Consider the following 19,912-nt stretch of genomic DNA (forward strand, 5'->3'; position numbering starts at 1 on the left):
CTTATTTTTCTAATACTGGAAAACAAATAAATAATTTTAAAGATATTTTAATTTTATATTTTTTCTGCTTATTTTGAATCTCTTAATTGATCACAAAATGAGAGGTAGATAATAAATAATACATACCTACAAATGTCATTTAGTCATAATTGTCCCACTTAATGACCTTAAAGTTGTTTGAGTAAATCACCTGAAGTAAAGATGACCACTGTTTCTTTCTCTGTCTTTGGTGTTCTTTCTCTCTCTCTTTTTCTGTCTCTTCTCAATGGCAATATCTTGGTAGGATTTCTGGCTTACTTCTGCACCTCTACTTCAATCAATCTGAGGTAACTGATTATTCAAAATAAGGCATGAAAAAGTCTGTTCTTAAAATGTGAGCTTATACTTAGTCAATTACTAATGTCATTTGTTGTGTTTGCAAGCCGAGTTATCAAATGAATGCGTTCCATAAAAATTTGCATCATGGTTTTGGATTTCTTTGCATGTTGTAATTTGTGTGGTTTATTTTAAATACTGTAGCATAATTGGTTTTGGTGTGTTTGGTATGGAAAGAAAATACCCTTCTGTGTTCCTTAGTTGCTTCATGTATAAAATGGGGGTAATATATCTGTGAGAATGTATAAAAGCACAGTGCTTGCTTGCATATAGTAGGAGCCCAATAAACATAAATATCATGTGTCTATCTCCATTCAAGATTCAAGTGAAAAGTTAAGTTTTTGGCTATTAAGTTAAATTGAGACTGAATAGTATTCTGCTTTGAAGTTAGGCTCTTTTCGTTGTCTTGAACTAAAACAATGCTATGGAAATAAATATTCTAGTTAAATGGTGATTTTATATAACTAATGGCGAAGGGATATGAAATGAGGGCACTTTCACTTTTCTGAGAGGTCTTTGGCTCAAGTATCAAAATGAATATATTAACAAGAAGGAACATTCAAATTATATACCTAATAGCATTCCATTGAGGGTTAAATGGAAATGTATTAACTATGCAGCACTACACATATAAAACAACTCTATTATTAGTGATTATTAATGATCAGCACTTCAATATAGTATAGTTTTTCTCTTCTTTAGCTTTTAAAGGCTTTTTCTTTTATTAGGATAGGTTTATAAATGAATACAGAAATAGCAAATTTTTCAGCTTAAAGGACTATGTTTTATTTTAGAAGTTCATTTTGCTTTTTATTTCTTGCTTAGTGAAAATGCATTCCTGATTTTCATATCTGCTAAAAAAGATTATCCAAGAGATAATCCAGCCACTGGGAATTCTAAAAAGAGGGAATAGTTGTAATTATCAAAGAAATAATACAGTAATATTTCCCAGAACTGAAGAATATGAATCTTCAGATTGAAAGGACCCACAAAGTACTTAACACAATGAGTGAAAAGGATGACTGATTCTAAGTGAAGTCATTGGGTATCCTGAAACACCAGTGATAAGGCGAGAATTCATAAAGATTCCAATTATAAAAAGCATATCACATTTAAATGATGTAGAATCAGAATGGCGTTAAATATCTAAACAGTGACAACGAATGCTTGAAGATGGAGTAATACCATTCATGATACCATCGTGATTTTCACCCTCAAGTACTGTAACAGTCGAGTCCTCAAATGTGTGAACTTAGAATTAAGAAATTTCTTAATTCTAGGCATGCACAGTCACAAGATTTACCTACCGGTCATCTTTTGTCAGGACAGTTATGCTCACAGAGCTAGGGAATGGTCCACAAAAATGGAAACCCATGAGATCTGGGAAACAAGTTATTCATCACAGAAAAGAGATGACAAAACCTCCCAGAGAGAACACCACACAGCAAGTCCAAAGTGCAGCCGGCCAAAACTGGCTGTGGTGGATGAAAGGTGCCAGGAGAGATATCTCTAGACATACAAAGACAAGAGGATTGTTCATGCTGCGCAGGGATAATACTAAAACCAGTGAGAGACCAGGCACAGTGGCTCACACATTTAATCCCAGCACTTTGGGAGGCCGAGGTAGGTAGATCACCTGAGGTCAGGAGTTCAAGAAGCCCTGCCAACATGGGGAAAATCCGGCTCTACTAAAAATACAAAAAATTAGCTGGGTGTGATGGTGGGCGCCTGCAGTCCCAGATACTCAGGAGGCCAAGACAGGAGACTTGCTTCAACCTGGGAGGTAGAGGTTGCAGTGAGCCGAGATCAAGCCATTGCACTCCAGCCTAGGTGACAAGAGTGAAACTCCATCTCAAAAAATACTAATAATAAAATAAATAGGCCAGATGCAGTGGCTCACACCTGTAATCCCAGCACTTTGGGAGGCTGAGCCGGGTGGATCACGAGGTCAAGAGATCAAAACCATCCTGGCCAACATGGTGAAACCTCATCTCTACTAAAAATACAAAAATTAGCCAGGCGTGGTGGCACACACCTGTGGTCCCCGCTACTCGGGAGGCTGAGGCAGAATAATTGCTTGAACCCAGGAGGCGGAGGTTGCAGTGAGCTGAGTTTGCGCCACTGCACTCCAGTCTGGTGACAGAACAAGACTCCGCCTCAAAAATATATAAATAAATAAATAATAAAAAATACAACCAGTGAGAGGGCATGTTTCAACCAGATTACACATTGGCTATAGGCAGCTGGTGCCCATGCATCTGCACATTTTCCCTGAGCACCATGAAAAAAACATGGAGGCAATGTAAGGAGGAAGAGGGGAAGACAATGAAAAAGAAAAAAAGGCGTGATCATTAACTCTGGGGGAAAAAAAGTTACATAAGAAAGGAAATATAATTGAGTATGACTGCATTTACATTATAATAATGAACACAGACTAAAGATTTAACTATGTAGTTTTTCCATATTGAGGGTATGGGGGAAGGAGAAGAAAAATGGAAGAGAACTACAATCCTCATCTGTTATAAAAGGAAAGTAGAGGGCTTACAGGGGTTACATTGGCCAGGGATGAAGAGGAAAAGGGGACTAAGGGCTTGTTGCCTTTTGTTATAAAATTTAACATTTTTGACTTTGCAAACCAAGTACATGTATTTATTTACACTCAATGAAGATGCTTTCTGAATTTTTCATATTTAAAAGCATCCTTCAGCATGGTTCTGTGGAGAAAAACTGAAAATTAAATTTCAAGTTGAAAAATCATTTAGAAAACATTTTAGAAGATTGTATTAAACAAGGAAGCATACAAATCCCATTTTTCCTCCTCATTTTAACATTTGCATTTAGTCTGTTCTATTCTGCGAGATACCTTTGTACATATTATGACTATTTTGTGTAGTACTTGTTTTATTTTGGCTTGTGTTTACTACTCTCACGTGGGGAATCAACAGTACCCACTATATTATCTTATCCTCATTCCCTTCTCATTTATTTTTATCTTATACTTTGCCTCCACTGTTATTTAGCATCCTACATATTCAGCATCTGTTTATTTAATGCCTGCTACATGGTGGGTACTGGGATGCAGTAATGAACCAGATAGATACAACCTTTGCCCGCACAAGTCACTGTCTGTCTGGAGCTAATGTCTATATTAGCTAGGAAATAGCCCACAAAAATTTTATTTCTAACTGAAAATTTTATTTCACCTCTGGGTGATAAGACCCCACACATAACCCTCCATTATTAAAATAAGCATTATCTCACAGGGATACTTTTCTGTTAAAATGCCATGAAAACAAAAACAATCCTGTATGTATTTCTCTGGCTCTCTTCTTCGTGATTTATTGTTTCTTTTAATTTATATGTTTAACACCTTAAAATCACCTGTCCACCCCAAAAATAGGAATATTGATAAAAATCATCAAAGTCACTCTTGCAAAACAAATAGAAACCTATATCCCCTAAATGAAATCGGATACTGGATTTGGAACTGTCCCCACTTGTTTGCAATGTTGTGATTCTTTTATCTATAACATCCCTGTATATGAGCTAACTGTCACCATTCTCATCATGAGTATAGGAATGTTGGAGACCCCATCCTGGAGCCTGTATTCACTAGAAATGGTCCTTAAATATGCTGAACATAGCATAATGTTAACCCAATTTGCCTCAAGTTACACTGTGCTTATTTTAAAGTACACGAAATTAGTTTCATCTCTGCAGATGTCAAACAAGGGTATTGTCATAGAAGAATCACTGAACCAGACACTTCATACTGAGAGTAAATTGAAACTGAAATAGGAAATAGGTCAGGTTTAAGGAGAAGCTGAAAGAAGGCCAACAGTAAGATTTCAGAATTATTTAAGATTTTTACAATGTATAGTTTGTTTAAAGTATCTTTCAGGCTAAAAATTCTTGGACTGTTGGTGTGACCCTTGAAGAACAGGTAATAATCCTGACTAGGTTTCCCAGGTTGAACCACCTGAGCATGTTAAAGGTGAAAATAGGAATCTAATCAGAACATTTATTACACCGTAAAGCAATTTTCTGAAAATGTTACTCAGTTCTATGACCTCATTACCAGGCATCTGTTTGCAAGGTCACTGTACAAGTCTATTTGGCTGAGCAAAGCATAAACATATGAAGGACTTACAAGGATTTTGCTGAGGATGTACAGCATTCCATAGCTTTTCACATGAGAAGTGTAGGTGGTTTCGTGCACGTGAGCAACACTACTGACAGATGAAGGACAGATGAAGCAAAGTACTGTTAGTTGGATTAACCATGTCTGAATTTTTCTGGTAACCTTTCCTTGGTGAATTTCTTTAGCAGATATCAGAAATCAATTACCACAGACTTTTGAGCTTTACAGGTAAAATTGTTGAAATCTAATTGACTTTAAATGATCCAAAAATCCTAACATCTTACTGCCTTTTTTATGGCTTTCTGTTTGTGAATGGCTTTGAGGACATACAGCTGCTTAGCATTACACACATTAAAAAAAAAAAAAAAACAAAAACAGGAAAGAACCTTTATCCAGACAATGGAAAAAAGAAGGTTGTACTATTTTTCCTACAATCTAGGGAAGCAGAATGGTATAACAAACACTGAATGCTACAGCAATTGAGTTAATCTGGATTTTTTTTTTTTAGTGCCGATTCTGCCGCAAATTAGCCATGAAATTTTGGGCAAATCATCCGCATTGATCTAAGTATTAATTTTTCTCACCTGTAAAAACAAAGAGGTGAAACCTGATTTCTAACACCTCTTATATCTCTAAAACAGTGGTGCTCAACTGTAGGCAATTTTGTGCTCCTACCCTTTTACCAAGGGACATTTTAGGTTGTCACCACTGAGAGGGGGCTGCTACTGATATCTAGTGAGTAAGGAAAAGCCAGGGATGCTGCTTAATGTTCTGCAAAGCACAGAACAGCTCCCCACAACAAAAAATTACCTAATGCAAAATAGCAAGAGTGTTAAGGTTGAGAAGCTGCTCTAAAAGTATGATGAGTCAGAAAAAACTAGAAGGATATATAAATAGGTAGTTTTGGTGATAGGTTACAAATAATGTTTACTTCCTTTTTAAAATGTTTCTCCATGTTATCAATATTCTTCAATAATCTTAAAAACACTAAAATATATTATTCACCTAATGCAAATGCAGTCAATTCCATCCTGGGCTTTAACAGATTAATTGTTGAATGTGCATAGGGAAATGGGTTTTCCCCTAAAAACTGGGAACTAACCTTATCTGCAATTATAATGTAACGTCAAGGATCAACAGGAAATAGAGCTTAGTGGCTATTCATTACTGAATAGTATAAGAATTATTCTGTAAAAGGATGTTTTGTGCTTGTAAGATTATAAAGCATTGCTGCTTATATGTTTTTTAATTGATGATTAAAAATGTGAAGAAAATAAATTGAAGGCTTTATACAAAGGTGCTGATAAACCAAATAAATTCCCCTTATTTAACACAAAATATAGTAATTTTAATGTAGTGTTTAACCAGGAAATGAAGTATTTAAACAAAGGCAGCATTATTTGAGTGTAAAGAAATTAGAATTAATCATACATGCAGGGTCCCTTTTTATGGATGCCAACCATGTGCTTAGATACTTGAATAGATATTCAGATGTCCTAGTGCCCTTGGATATAAATGTGCTCTTGTGGAGCCCTTGTGGGGAGCTGCTTCACAGCAAAAGAATCCCTTCCAGAGCCTAAGTGTGCTAGCTCTGGACCCAGCCCTCTGCCAAGTCAGCCCCTGCAGTGTTCTCAGTTTCTTAAAGAGACATTTGGGCCCATCTAAATCCAAAACCTGAGAGTTTAGTGCCACCTGAAATTCAGATGGTTCAGAACAATTCTGCTTACAATGATCAGTTTCAATGTGTAGACTATTCTACAGGATACTTAATTACTTTGACTTTTGCATTCTCATCATAATCTCTGTTACTTTGATTGTTAGGATCAATTTTAACATACACAGTACAGACAATTCTGCAGAGAATAAGATCTAAAGTGCTGAGATATGGAATTATCTTGTAGATGGTAATCTTGCCTTTCCTCTTTATTGACTAGGACTGCTGTTTCCATACAGTAGACTAGACTAGAACCTTTCCTCATTTCTCTGTCTCTCTCTCTCTCTCCCTCTTTCTTTCTCTCTCTCTCTATCTCTCTCCCTTTCATTCTTTCTTCTTTCCTTTTTTAGAGACAGGGTCTCGCTCTATCATCCAGGCTAGAGTGCAGAGTTGTAATCACAGCTCACTGAGGCCTCAAACTCCTGGCCTCACATGATCCTCCCACCTTGGCCTCCTAAAGTGTTGGGATTGCAGGCGTGAGCCACTGCACTGGGTCCTTTACTCATTTTTCTTATACTTTTGGCTTAATATTATATAAATTAAATAGAAGAAAATAGATACAGAAAGCATTATTAATTTAAACAAAACCAATACCTTTTAGCATTGTTATTTACAAGTGATTATAATGTTGTCTTTGTGGCCTCAAAAATAGATCATTTTCTTTTATTGATGGGAGTAAAGCATTAGATACAGGAAACATGGGTGAGAAATGGATCAGAATTTCTTATAGTGTACTACATATGGACTAATTTTGTAATATTAAAGACAATATTTTTAAAAAGAAAAAAGGTCACCCATTCCATCTGCCTAAACATTGTAGTGTTGTTAGTTTTGCATTTTTCCCTGCCTACTTACAGCCACACTGCATACTTGCAACCATATTATTCTTGCAATATAGAATTCTAAGGTAGAGGGAAGATATCTCTACTTAACCATTAATATAGCAAATATAGTTCCTTTATTACTGGACTTTTTGTGTTGAAAATGTAGAAACTGGAGGGAATAAGGTGGCCTTCAGAATTGATTACTTTATAATTATACCTGTCCATTTAACTGGTTACATTGGATACTTGTAATTTATGTAATGTTTTTAAAGTGCACAATACTGCACCAATTTCTCCCTTACATTAATTTTATTCTGGGCCCATAAAAATATGTACAGCTGAAAGTCCAATTTTCCAAGGAGATAATGGATGTTAAACTGTTGAAGGTTCTCAAAGAAGGCTCATATTCCCTTTTTGCTTTTCCCTACATTACGTGGCTTTCCTGAAAGCCTTGAAGGGATTGATAATACTTGAGTATTTATAATAGTAGCATTGGTTACTCAAGAGCTAAATTTAAATCCAGGCTGTAGGTAGATCACCCAGATACCTCAAGGCTGGGCATTGCCTTGCTCATGTTTAATCTAAACCTGAAGCGAACCCTTGGTAGGTGGTATCATCTGTCCACCTGTGGACTAGGAGAAACTTGCGGCCATACCTGTAGCTTGCTGCTGAACCTCTGCATAAAACCTACAGTGTTTACATTAAAACATGCTGGTAGGGCTGGGCGTGGTGGCTCAAGCCTGTAATCCCAGCACTTTGGGAGGCTGAGGCGGGTGGATCATGAGGTCAAGAGATCGAGACCATCCTGGTCAACATGGTGAAACCCCATCTCTACTAAAAATACAAAAAGTTAGCAGGGCATGGTGGCGCATGCCTATAGCCCCAGCTGCTTGGGAGGCTGAGGCAGGAGAATTGCCTGAACCCAGGAGGCGGAGGTTGCGGTGAGCCGAGATCACGCCATTGCACTCCAGCCTGGGTAACAAGAGCGAAACTCCGTCTCCAAAAAAAAAAAAAAAAAAAAAAAACATGCTGGTACCTATGGAGAACTCTTGACTTTAGCAGTCAAGAGTAATGAAAAAGAAGGGACATAAATAGTATTCTGTTTAATTATTACATGCTCAATATCAGTAGCATACCAGGTGTATCAGGACAATAGAAGAAGCCTAAGAATGTCCTCCTCTAGTGTCTTACAGTCTTGCTCTGGAGGCAAAATATACCTAATCACAACAATAGAAGTAACAGTAGTATGTGATTTCATTGTGACATATGTCCCAAGAAATTTGTTGATTATGCTTGTTAAACATACCAAAATTTGTGGATGACATAATTATAAAACTAGACTGATTCTGTTAACACTTCAAGACATTTGTATCCTGAAATGTACTTTCTTGATTGTGAGGGTTTGGGAATTATAGCCAGCCTTGGAAATCGCATGCGCATTTGGTGAAGGGTATCATGGACGTGCATGTCATTTGTCGTCCATGTGGCAGTAGATAAAGAAATCAGGAATTGCTGAGAGAGGGCACAAAACTACAAAGATGAAATAGGAAAACAAGGCATCTGTTTCAGATGAACACTGGTCACCTCCTCGTAGTGTGTCTCCAAAGTCTCCTGTCAACTATCTGTTTGATAAGTAAATGATATCCAATAAGGAGGAGCCAAGTATAATGAATTAAACCATGCCATAAATGTTTTTTAAATGTGTGAAATCCAATTATTTTTATTGAGAATATAGACCTTTAATGATTTCTTATCACAATTCAAAAATATGGTAGAAATACACAGCTCAAGTGGGATATGGAAATGGCATTTGGTTTTGACATAATATTTTATTAACCCAGAGTAACTGAATCAAGACTCATAAATTAAAACCTTTTCCTTGAGTATAAAATACAAGTTAACAGTAATGCCCAAATGTTTGTAGCACCTTTGACTTTGAAATTTAGAGATGAACCATTATGGATTAGTTTCTATGGTAACACTGTAACTAGAGGAAATCATAAATTCATATGTGTGAAAAGAAGAAATAATAAGTATAAAAAACCCTTAGAAGAATATTTTTAATCTAGCTATAAATAAGAAGTGACTCATCTATATGCTATGCAAATTTAAAGTAGGTAAATTTAGATTTCTTTTTTTTTTTTTTTTTTTGCTTTTACAAAGCTTTATGCTTTAGGAGGGGAAATGTAGTTATATATAAACAGTTCAGAAAATGTCTCTTTCAGAGCTACCGTGCTGGAAATGTTCTGTATCTGCACCATCCAATACAGTAGCCACTAGCCACATGCAGCTATTGAACTTTCGAAAAGTGGCTAATGCAATTAAAGAACTGAATGTTGTATTTTATTTAACTTCACTTAATTTCCATTTAAATGCCCACCTCTGCCTAGTGTCTGCCATATTGTTAAGGGAAAGGACTTAAAGTCATATATAGAGTAGTAGATATGTCTTGCCAGATTGTTAATTCATTAATTTACTGTCATTTTGTATTCCAGATTCTTTGGCTCTTACATTTTTTTAACCTGTTCTAGGAAGAGCCATTACCAGTCCTGACTTAGCTTAGCTTTAAAACAATGTCATGTCTCTTTTACTTTAAAAAGTTGCCTTTGGGCAGGTGTGGGAGCTCCCACCTGTAATCTCAGCACTTTGGGAGGCTGAGGCAGGTAGATCCCTAAAGGTCAGGAGTTCGAGACCAGCCTGGCCAACAAGGTGAAACCCCATCTCTGTTAAAAATACAAAAATTAGCTGGCATGGTGCACACGCCTGTAATCCCAGCTACTTGGGAGGCTGAGGCAGGAGAATCACTTAAACCTGGGAGGCAGAGGTTGCAGTAGCCAAGATCACACCACTGCACTCCAGCCTGGGTGACAGAGGAGACTCTGTCTCTAAATAAATACGTAAAACAAAAAATTGAAAGTTGCCCTAAATCTTAAAGTTTAAGCCCAAGAGCACTAGTTTTGGGAGACAGCAACATTATGGATGCTATTTACTCTGAGGGTAAGGTCATCATACATCTTTTATACTTTAAAATTAAATATGATGCTGAAATGTTTGGGGTGAAATGTACTGATGTCTACAACTTACTTTGAAATGCATGAAAAAAGAAAATGAATTCATGGATGAATAGATGCTAGATATGTGAGAAAGCAGATACTGCAAATTGTAAACAGTATTGGGTGTTCACTGTACAATTCTTTCAGTTTTTCTGAAGTTATCTTAATATAATGTTCAGGGATAGTTAAATGTAAGCATACTAAGTATTTTTAAAGCATTCTTTTCTTGGATCTATCAATTCTCTGTTAAATAGAGCCAAGGAGCAATAACTGAACGTTTAAGAAGCTTCAGTATGCATGATTTAACAGCTATCCAAGGTGATGAGCCTGTGGGACAAAGACCATACCAACCTCTACCAGAAGCAAAAAAGAAAAGTAAACCAGCCCCCAGTGAATCAGCAGGTGTGCTTGTTTTAATATATGGTTCTTCTACACGGACACAGGGAGGGGAACAACGCACACTGGGGCCTGTCAGTGGGTGGGGGACAAGGAGAGGAAGAGCATTAGGACAAATACCTAATGCATACGGGGCTTCTAACCTAGATGATGAGTTGATAGGTGTAGCAGACCACCATGGCACATGTATACCTGTGTAAAAAACATGCATGTTCTACACATATATCCCAGAACTTACAGTAAAATTAAAATATATATACACACAGACATGGTTCTTTCATAATTGGGCTTGTGGATACTAAAATAATATGATACATGATAACTATCTGAATTTAGGTGGACAAAATTTACTTCTAAGCTTGTATTTTCTACTTTTTTGCATTTAATCATAGTTTTTTTTCTTTGAAATTTTCTCTAAATAAGATTAGTACTTGCCAGGCCGGGTGCAGTGGCTCAGGCTGGGCACGGTGGCTCACGCCTGTAATCCTAGACTTTGGGAGGCCAAGGTGGGCAGATCACGAGGTCAGGAGTTCGAGACCAGCCTGGCTAACATGGTGAAACTGTGTCTATACTAACAATATTTAAAAAAAAAAAAAATAGCCAAGCGCAGTGGCTCACAACTGTAATCCCAGCACTTTGGAGGCCGAGACAGGTGGATTGCATGAGGTCAGGAGTTCGAGACCAGCCTAGCCAAAATGGTGAAACCCCATCACTACTAAAAATACAAAATTAGCCAGGCTTGGTGGCACATGCCTGTAATCCCAGCTACTTGGGAGGCTGAGGCAGGAAAATCACTTGAACCCTAGAGCCAGAGGTTGCAGTGAGTCGAGGTCATGCCATTGCACTCCAGCCTGGGTGAGAAAGTGAGTCTCCATCTCAAAAAAAAGAAAAAAAAAATAGGCATGGTGGCACATGTCTATAATCCCAGCTACTTGGGAGGCTGAGGCAGGAGAATTGCTTGAACCCTGAAGGCAGAGATTGTGGTGAGCTGAGATCACGCCACTACTCCAGCCTGGGCAAAAGAGTAAGACTCCATCTCGGGGGGGAAAAAGAAAAGGATTAGTGCCAGGCGCGGTGGCTCAAGCCTGTAATCCCAGCACTTTGGGAGGCCGAGGCGGGTGGATCACGAGGTCGAGAGATCGAGACCATCCTGGTCAACGTGGTGAAACCCCGTCTCTACTAAAAATGCAAAAAATTAGCTGGGCATGGTGGCGCGTGCCTGTAGTCCCAGCTACTCAGGAGGCTGAGGCAGGAGAATTGCTTGAACCCAGGAGGCGGAGGTTGTGGTGAGCCGAGATCATGCCATTGCACTCCAGCCTGGGTAACAAGAGCGACACTCTGTCTCAAAAAAAAAAAAAAAAGAAAAGGATTAGTACTTGCCTTTTGCTGATTCTGGAGATTATCTAGCTAACAAAGTAGCCTCTTCTGCTGCCATGAAGTTTTAGAAGCTGTAGGTGTGGTTACCAACACCTTCTCACCACCAGCACTAGTTCTAACCTGTAATCAGTACTCTTTCTACTCAAACTGTGCACTGACATCTAAGGAATTTTCTAGTTGAACACTCTTTACTGTAAGTGCTGTGGACAAATAAGGATATTGACTCACAGATTAAAAGTTTTAAGCATGTGATCAAAGATGACTCAATTTGAAAATAAGATTGTTCCCATGGAAAATGTGTTGAAATTACATATTCTACTTCAAGAGCTAACTTGTAGGCATATTCTAGTATAAATTATGAACATGTCATAGTGAATATAGTCTCAAACTTAAAAAAAATCATGATCTTAGAAACATACATGTAAATTAGACATGGTTCATTAGTCACTTTATCACATATAATAAGAAAGTTTTAATTCAAAGGCAAGGCTGAGAACTAAGATCTTCAATACATTCTTTATTAATGAGTTAAGTTCATTAGATACGGGGCCATTTGACTTTTTATTAAAAAAAAAGTTTTGAGAGAAATTGAAAATCATCTTTATAATTAAAACCAATTTTAAAAATGAAAAACTGGTTTTCCTTAAAAAGGAAAAATATCTCCACAAAAAACATTTTTTTGACTAGCCAAGCATGGTGATACAAACCCAACTACCAGGGAGGCAGATGGGAAAATCACTTGAGCCCAGGAAGTCAAGGTTACAGTGAGCCATGATCACACCCCGGCACTCCAGCCTAGGTGACAGAGCAAGACTCTTTCTCAGGAAAAAGAAAAAATAGTGAACTTTCTTCCAAGGTCTCCCAAGAATGAATACCTTTACAAAGTTGTTGACTATTATCTAAGAGGTAGTGATCAAGTATTGGCCATTGATTAAGGTAGAAATGCCTTAGAGAGGAACCATCAGTCTTATTTGTACGTTAAAAATAACGTAGTTCCTAATGTAGACATTTCCCTTTTTTTAAATTGTTGTTGGGGCCGGACGTGGTGGCTCACACCTGTAATCCCAGCACTTTGGGAGGCCGAGGCGGGTGGATCACGAGGTCAAGAGATCGAGACCATCCTGGTCAACATGGTGAAACCCCGTCTCTACTAAAAATATAAAAAATCAGCTGGGCGTGGTGGCACATGCCTGTAATCCCAACTACTCAGGAGGCTGAGGCAGGAGAATTGCCTGAACCCAGGAGGTGGAGGTTGCGGTGAGCCGCGATCGAGCCATTGCACTCCAGCCTGGGTAATAAGAGCGAAACTCTGTCTCAAAAAAAAAAAAAAAAAAAAAAAAAAAGGCCGGGCGCGGTGGCTCAAGCCTGTAATCCCAGCACTTTGGGAGGCCGAGGCGGGTGGATCACGAGGTCAAGAGATCGAGACCATCCTGGTCAACATGGTGAAACCCCGTCTCTACTAAAAATACAAAAAATTAGCTGGGCATGGTGGCACGTGGCTGTAATCCCAGCTACTCAGGAGGCTGAGGCAGGAGAATTGCCTGAACCCAGGAGGCAGAGGTTGTGGTGAGCCGAGATCGTGCCATTGCACTCCAGCCTGGGTAACAAGAGCAAAACTCCGTCTCAAAAAAAAAAAAAAAAAAAAAAAAAAAAAAGACAAACTACAGACTATCAGAAATTATATGTTATAGGCAAAGGGTTCAGATTCAACAATCCAGGAAGCCCATTATTGTCAATTCTACCAAAGAATACAACTGGTCAGAAATACATGAAAAAGATTCTCAGCCTCAGATAATCAAAAAGTAGTAATAATAATAATTTTTATTTGCCAGATTGGCCAAAAGAAAGTTTTTAATGAACAGCGTTCTGTGTTGTGAACTGTTTCAGTTATCTAGTTATCTATAGCTGCATACTAAACCACCCCAGAACAGCGGCTTAAAACAATCACAGTCATCTATTTTGCTCACAGATCTGGGGGTGACTGGACTTGGCAAAGCAATTCTTGTTCAGGGTCTCCTGCAGCTGTGGTCTGACAGCAGCTGGGCTAGAGTCATAATCTCAAAGAGAGCCCACACATCTGCTGTCTGAGCTGAAAAGAGTCAAGCAGCTGCTGGCTAGAATGGTTGGAGCCTCTCAGCCATCTCCCTCTGTTCTCTCCATGTGGTCTCTAAGAGTGGTTGGACTTCTCACCTGGCAGCTGAAGGCTCCCAGGCCACTGTGCCAAGAGAAACTTGCAGAAGTCCTAGAAGCAGCATCACTTCCATCACATGTTTTGTGGCGATTCATTAAGGCAGGTACAAAGGCCTCTGAGATGTTAAGGGAAGGGAAGAGAATCTGTAGACATGTTTTAAATCTACCACAGCAAGCCTGTTGAGGAACACTCTTAGACACTGTATGACTTTAAAATAGAATAATCCTTTTGGATGACAATCTGGCAGTAATCAAAATTTATTCCCTTTAGCTCAGCAAGAAACTTCTAAGAATATGTCATAAGGAAATAATCAGACAATTGTTCAAAGATATATATACAAGAATGTTCATCTCGTTGTTTATAGTAACAAATATCGGAATGAACCAAACGCCTAGGAGAAATGATTAAGCAAAAGGTGGTTTATTAGCTGTGAAACATCACAATGTCAGTCTGTACTTACTGATATGAAAACATATCCAGATTGTAGGGGAAAAACAATAATAAGTAGATGAGGAAATGGATTAATATACCTAATTTTTTTTTGGTAACAGAATTTCGCTCTTGTTGCCCAGGCTGGAGTGCAATGGCACGATCTCAGTTCACCATAACCTCCACCTCCCAGGTTCAAGCGATTCTCTTGCTCCAGCCTCCCAAGTAGCTGGGATTACAGGCATGTGCCACCACGGCAGGCTAATTTTTTTGTCTTTTTAGTAGAGATGGGGTTTCTTCATGTTCGTCAGGCTGGTCTCAAACTTGTGACCTCAGGTGATTTGCCCACCTTGGCCTCCCAAAGTACTGGGATTAAAGGCATGAGCCACCATACTCATCCCTAATTTTTAAAATGTATATACATAAAAGAAAGTTTGGAAGGGTATTACTAAAATGGTAACAGTGTTTAGCTCTGAGTTAGTGAGCTTTTTAGTTTGTTTTTTAAATTAACCTATTAATCTCAAAATCAGAAGTAAATCAGCCATACTTCATTTTAAAAAAAATTAAGGTATTCATTTTCAGGTTTTAAGTTAAACAGAAAATGTATATTTTTTAAAACATATTAATGGAGGTGGGGTGTCAGTATGTTGTCCAGGCTGGTCTTGAACTCTTCAGTTCAAGTGATCTTCCCACCTCTGCCTCCCAAAGTGCTAGGATTACAGGCATGACTCACCGAGCCCCGCCAGAAAAATGTATATTTTAATGAAAATATTTGGCTTGATTCTAGTGTCTCCTCTCTCTTTGATTCAAGGATTGGTTTAATTAAACTTTTTTTTTTTTTTTTTTTTTTTTGAGGCGGAGTCTCGCTCTATCGCCAGGCTGGAGTGCAGTGCTGTGATCTCAGCTTACTGCAGTCTCTGCCTCCCAGGTTCAAGCGACTCTCTGCCTCAGCCTCTCAAGTAGCTGGGATTATAGGCGTGTGCCACCATACCCTGCTAATTTTTTTGTATTTTTAGTAGAGACGGGTTTTTGCCCTGTTGGCCAAAGTGGTCTTAAACTCCTGGCCTCAAGCCATCCGCCCGCCTCGGCCTCTCAAAGTGCTGGGATGACAGGCGCCTAGCCTAAACTTGTTTATTTCATTTCTCAATAAATTCTAAATTTGGCTCCTTGCTCTGTCCTCACTCTGTGGACTCTGTCATTTCTGAATTTCTGACCTGCTGTACTACAGTAACCTCTCCACTTAGGCTCCCTGCCCTCAGACTTATCCATTTCTGATTCATTCTCCAAAGTGCCGAAAGAATGTTTTATAGATCCCATATCTAATCATGTTACGCTTCTGCTTAAAACATTTCAATACCCTCCCTGAACCTCCACAGGCCTCATTGCTCTCTGTTGAAGTCCAAACTAGATAACATGGTATATTAACTCCCCAGCCTAGTTCTCCCACCCTATCAAATGCTAGCCATACCAAATCATGACTCTTTAAGGATTCAGCTTAGCCACCACCTCCTACAAGGCCTTTTCTCATAACCCACCCCTTCCAACCCACCCCATGCTGATTATATTCTCTTACTGTATGCTCCCCGGCACCTTGTCTTTAACTTATAGTATTTATTATAGTATCGTAATGCCTATTACAATCTGTTTCCCCTATTGGACTCTAAAATTTTTGAGGGTAGAAAAAGACAGCTGTGTCTTTTTCATCTTTGTATCCTCATAATTCAGCATACTGCCTCATTCATAACAGAATTTTAAAAATACTTGTAGAATAATGAATCAATCCATCACTTTTCCTGAAGCTGTAATTAGAAAGCTAATAAGATTTTTTTTTAGCTGGAATTAGGAAAGAAGAAAAGAATATGATGTATAATCAGCTTTTAAACGAAATTCCATTTCCTAATCATGCAAAATTAGAGGCAATTAAAATAACAAGGACTGTGTTTGTTGAACTGTAGTCCTATGCTCCATTTGTGGCCTTAGATAAATTTTTGATCACAGTTACTTCCTTTCTGACTTTTTCCTTGATTCCTCATTCTGTTTTACCATATTGGGATCACAAATACTACATAAGCAACATCAATAGAAAAAAAAATCTAGCAATGACAATCTGAAACCTGTCTTATTTTTCTCAATTAGAAAAGAAACAATTTTTTTTTCTTTTTTTCTTTTTTTTGAGACGTTATCCAGGCTGGAGTGCAATGGCACGATCTCGGCTCACCGCAACCTCCGCCTCCTGGATTCAGGCAATTCTCCAGCCTCGGCCTCCTGAGTAGCTGGGATTACAGGCACGCGCCACCATGCCCAGCTGATTTTTTTGTATTTTTAGTAGAGATGGGGTTTCACTATGTTGACCAGGATGGTCTCGATCTCTTGACCTCATGATCCACCCGCCTCGGCCTCCCAAAGTGCTGGGATTACAGATTTGAGCCACCGCGCCCGGCCAAAAGAAACAGTTTTTAAAGAGAATTTGGCAAGTGAAAAAAGAAAAAATGAAAAAACTTAAAATTACCTAAAAGCTCACTTCCATGGGATAGAATCCTTTCATTTATATTTCTATATGTACATTTTTTTTCACACTTAATATTGCTTCAGGAGCTTTTTCCCAGGACCACTGATCCTTCCCCTTCCTGGCCACACTGGCCTCTCTATTTCTTCCAAGCTATCCCCAGTCCCCTAGCCACCCTCCTCAGTGCCTCTGTGCATGCAGTCTCTTCTATCCAGAACACACACACTTCCTTGGACGACTGTAAGAAAACAAAGGATCTTGGCCTAAATAATGACTGATGCCGCTTCCAAATCTCTTCTGACTTGTAGCCTAGAAGTCTAAGAGCATAAAATTATACTTGCTTTATGTTATTATGAGAGTAACAAGCTTATTAACAACTCTTTGTAGTTTACTTAGTGATTCTCAAATTATTCATGTCTTAGAAGAGCAGACCAATAAACATGTGTTCAGTTTATTTTTTTAATACGTATTTTTTTTAAACAGGCTGTAATGCAGCGGCATGATCACAGCTCACTGCAGCCTTGACTTCACAGGCTCAGGTGATCCTACCACCTCAGCCTTTGGAGCAGCTGGGACTACAGGTGCACAACACCATGCCTGGATAATTTTTTTATTTTTTTTAGAGAAAGGGTTTCACCATGTTGCCCAGGCTGATCTAGAACACCTAAGCTCAAGTGATCTATCTGCCTTGGCCTCCCAAAGTATTGGCATGAACAGGCATGAGCCACCGAGCCCAGCCCAGTTTATTTTTTATCACATGCAGGGAATCCATCCTTTGCCTCCTCCTGACCCTGAAAATCCTTCTACTTTTTTTTTTTTGAGATGGAATCTTGCTCTGTCACCCAAGCTGGAGTGCAGTGGCACAATCTCAGCTCACTACAACTTCCACTTCCCAGGTTCAAGTGATTCTCTTGCCTCACCCTCTCAAGTAGCTGGGATTACAGGTTCCAGCCACCGTGCCCAGCAAATTTTTGTATTTTTAGTAGAGTCCGGGGTTTCACCATGTTGGCCAGTCTGGTCTCAAACTCCTGACTTCAGGTGATCTGCCCACCGTGGCCTCCCAAAGTGCTGGGGTTACAGGTGTGAGCCACTGCGCCTGGCTGGAAATCTTTCCACTTTTGCTCCTTGTCTCTATTAAAAGAGAAGAGACAAGGAGAAGACTATTTATAACTTCATGGGGATTTCTAATCTCACCTCTTTCTTTATAACCTGTCTTGCTGTCTCCAGCATCCCTAGGCAGTAAAGTGTAGACCCCAGACCATGAGTGTAAGCATTATCTGGAACTTGTCAGAAATATTGGTTCTCAGCCCCTCCTCAAGTCTGCTGAATCAGAAATTCTGGGGGTGTCAGAACTTGTGTTAAAGGTTCTCTAAGTAACTCTTAATATGTACTCAAGTTTGAGAACCTCAGCTTCAGGGTTGGAAAAGTTGTTGTCCTTGAGACCAAGCCACGAGATGCTCTCAGACTTCCTGACAATAACCAGCCTGACTGCCTGGATGTTTGCATACTGGCCTGTAGTAAGTCTTTATAGCTACATGTAACAGCCTTCTAGCATACTTGCATATGATCTCTCACTGATCTGCCTGATTCTATTTTTCTTTGACTAGTATTTGTCACATAGTCTGTGGTACTTCTTTTTTTTTTTTTTTTTTTGAGATGGAGTTTCGCTCCTGTTACCCAGGCTGGAGTGCAATGGCGCGATCTCGGCTCACCGCAACCTCCGCCTCCTGGGTTCAAGCAATTCTCCTGCCTCAGCCTCCTGAGTAGCTGGGATTACAGGCACGCGCCAACATGCCCAGCTAATTTTTTGTATTTTTAGTAGAGACGGGGTTTCACCATGTTGACCAAAGTGGTCTCGATCTCTCGACCTTGTGATCCACCCGCCTCGGCCTCCCAAAGTGCTAGGATTACAGGCTTGAGCCACTGCGCCCAGCCGGTACTTCTAATTACTGTAGCCTACCTGGCTGGGTTTTATCTCAGCAACTGCAACAGCAGCTAACATCCCCATCCTCATCACCTTCCCCCAGTGACCTTATTTTGCCCTAAGTTCTAGCTCCCTGGGGTCTTTCTCAACACCTCAAGTTAACTCTACCATTCCCAATCTTGACAAAAGATATGACACACTGAAGAGAAGAGCCTTAATTCCTAAGTTAAGGCAAAAGTACAAATGACAGACTACAACACAAATGCTTGGGTTGTTTAGAATTCATGAAGAGGAGGAAGGAGGTGGGAAGAGACTTTTCGCTCTGTATCTATTTATATTCTCTAACCTTTTAACAAGATGATGTGTTACTCAAAAATAAAGTATTTTATAATTATTTTGAAAAATGCATAGTAAAAATAAGAATGATCAGGGAATGAGTTATGAGTTTCACCTGCAAGAGGCAAGTTTAATGATAAAGGGCATGGAGCACATTCCAGATGCAAAAAGGGTAACTGGGGGCAAACCATACAAAGAACTGTACACAAATGGGACAAAGAGCCAGCGCTGACTGCTGTCCTTTTACCAAAACATGCTGCTTTTGATAACTTGTTTAGGTTATGGAATTCCACTGAAAGACGGCGATGAGAAAACAGATGAAGAAGCGGATGGGCCATATTCAGATGATGAGATGTTAACACACAAAGGGCTTCGAAGATCCCAAAGCATGAAATCTGTGAAAACCACCAAAGGCCGGAAAGAGGTTAGTTAAGTGTTGAGTTGTTTTCCTAATGATTAGTTTTAAAGGATTTCCCTGCTGGGTTATCATTTAGGGTATTAATGATCCATAAATGAAGGATTGGAATGGTACAACAGCAGTTTGATTTTTTTTTTTCTTTTTTGGGGGGATAGAGCCTCCTTGTTCTGTTGCCCAAATTGGAGTCTGGTGTGGCACGATCACAGTTCACTGCAGCCTCAACGCCCT

General features: G+C 39.2%; 1 protein-coding gene across 2 annotated transcripts in view; it reads left to right on the forward strand.

Moving 5' to 3' along the window:
• Window positions 1-19,912, forward strand: part of REEP3 (receptor accessory protein 3) — a 108,024-nt gene that overhangs the window by 84,487 nt on the left and 3,625 nt on the right. For both annotated transcript variants that reach the window (XM_039477779.2, XM_074382297.1), the window contains exons 6-7: window positions 10,362-10,509; window positions 19,545-19,690. In XM_039477779.2, the coding sequence (XP_039333713.1) occupies window positions 10,362-10,509; window positions 19,545-19,690 (294 nt within the window). The remainder of the gene's footprint in view (window positions 1-10,361; window positions 10,510-19,544; window positions 19,691-19,912) is intronic.

The sequence above is a fragment of the Saimiri boliviensis genome, chromosome 12, assembly GCF_048565385.1.
Source record: "Saimiri boliviensis isolate mSaiBol1 chromosome 12, mSaiBol1.pri, whole genome shotgun sequence".
Classification (NCBI taxonomy): domain Eukaryota; kingdom Metazoa; phylum Chordata; class Mammalia; order Primates; family Cebidae; genus Saimiri; species Saimiri boliviensis.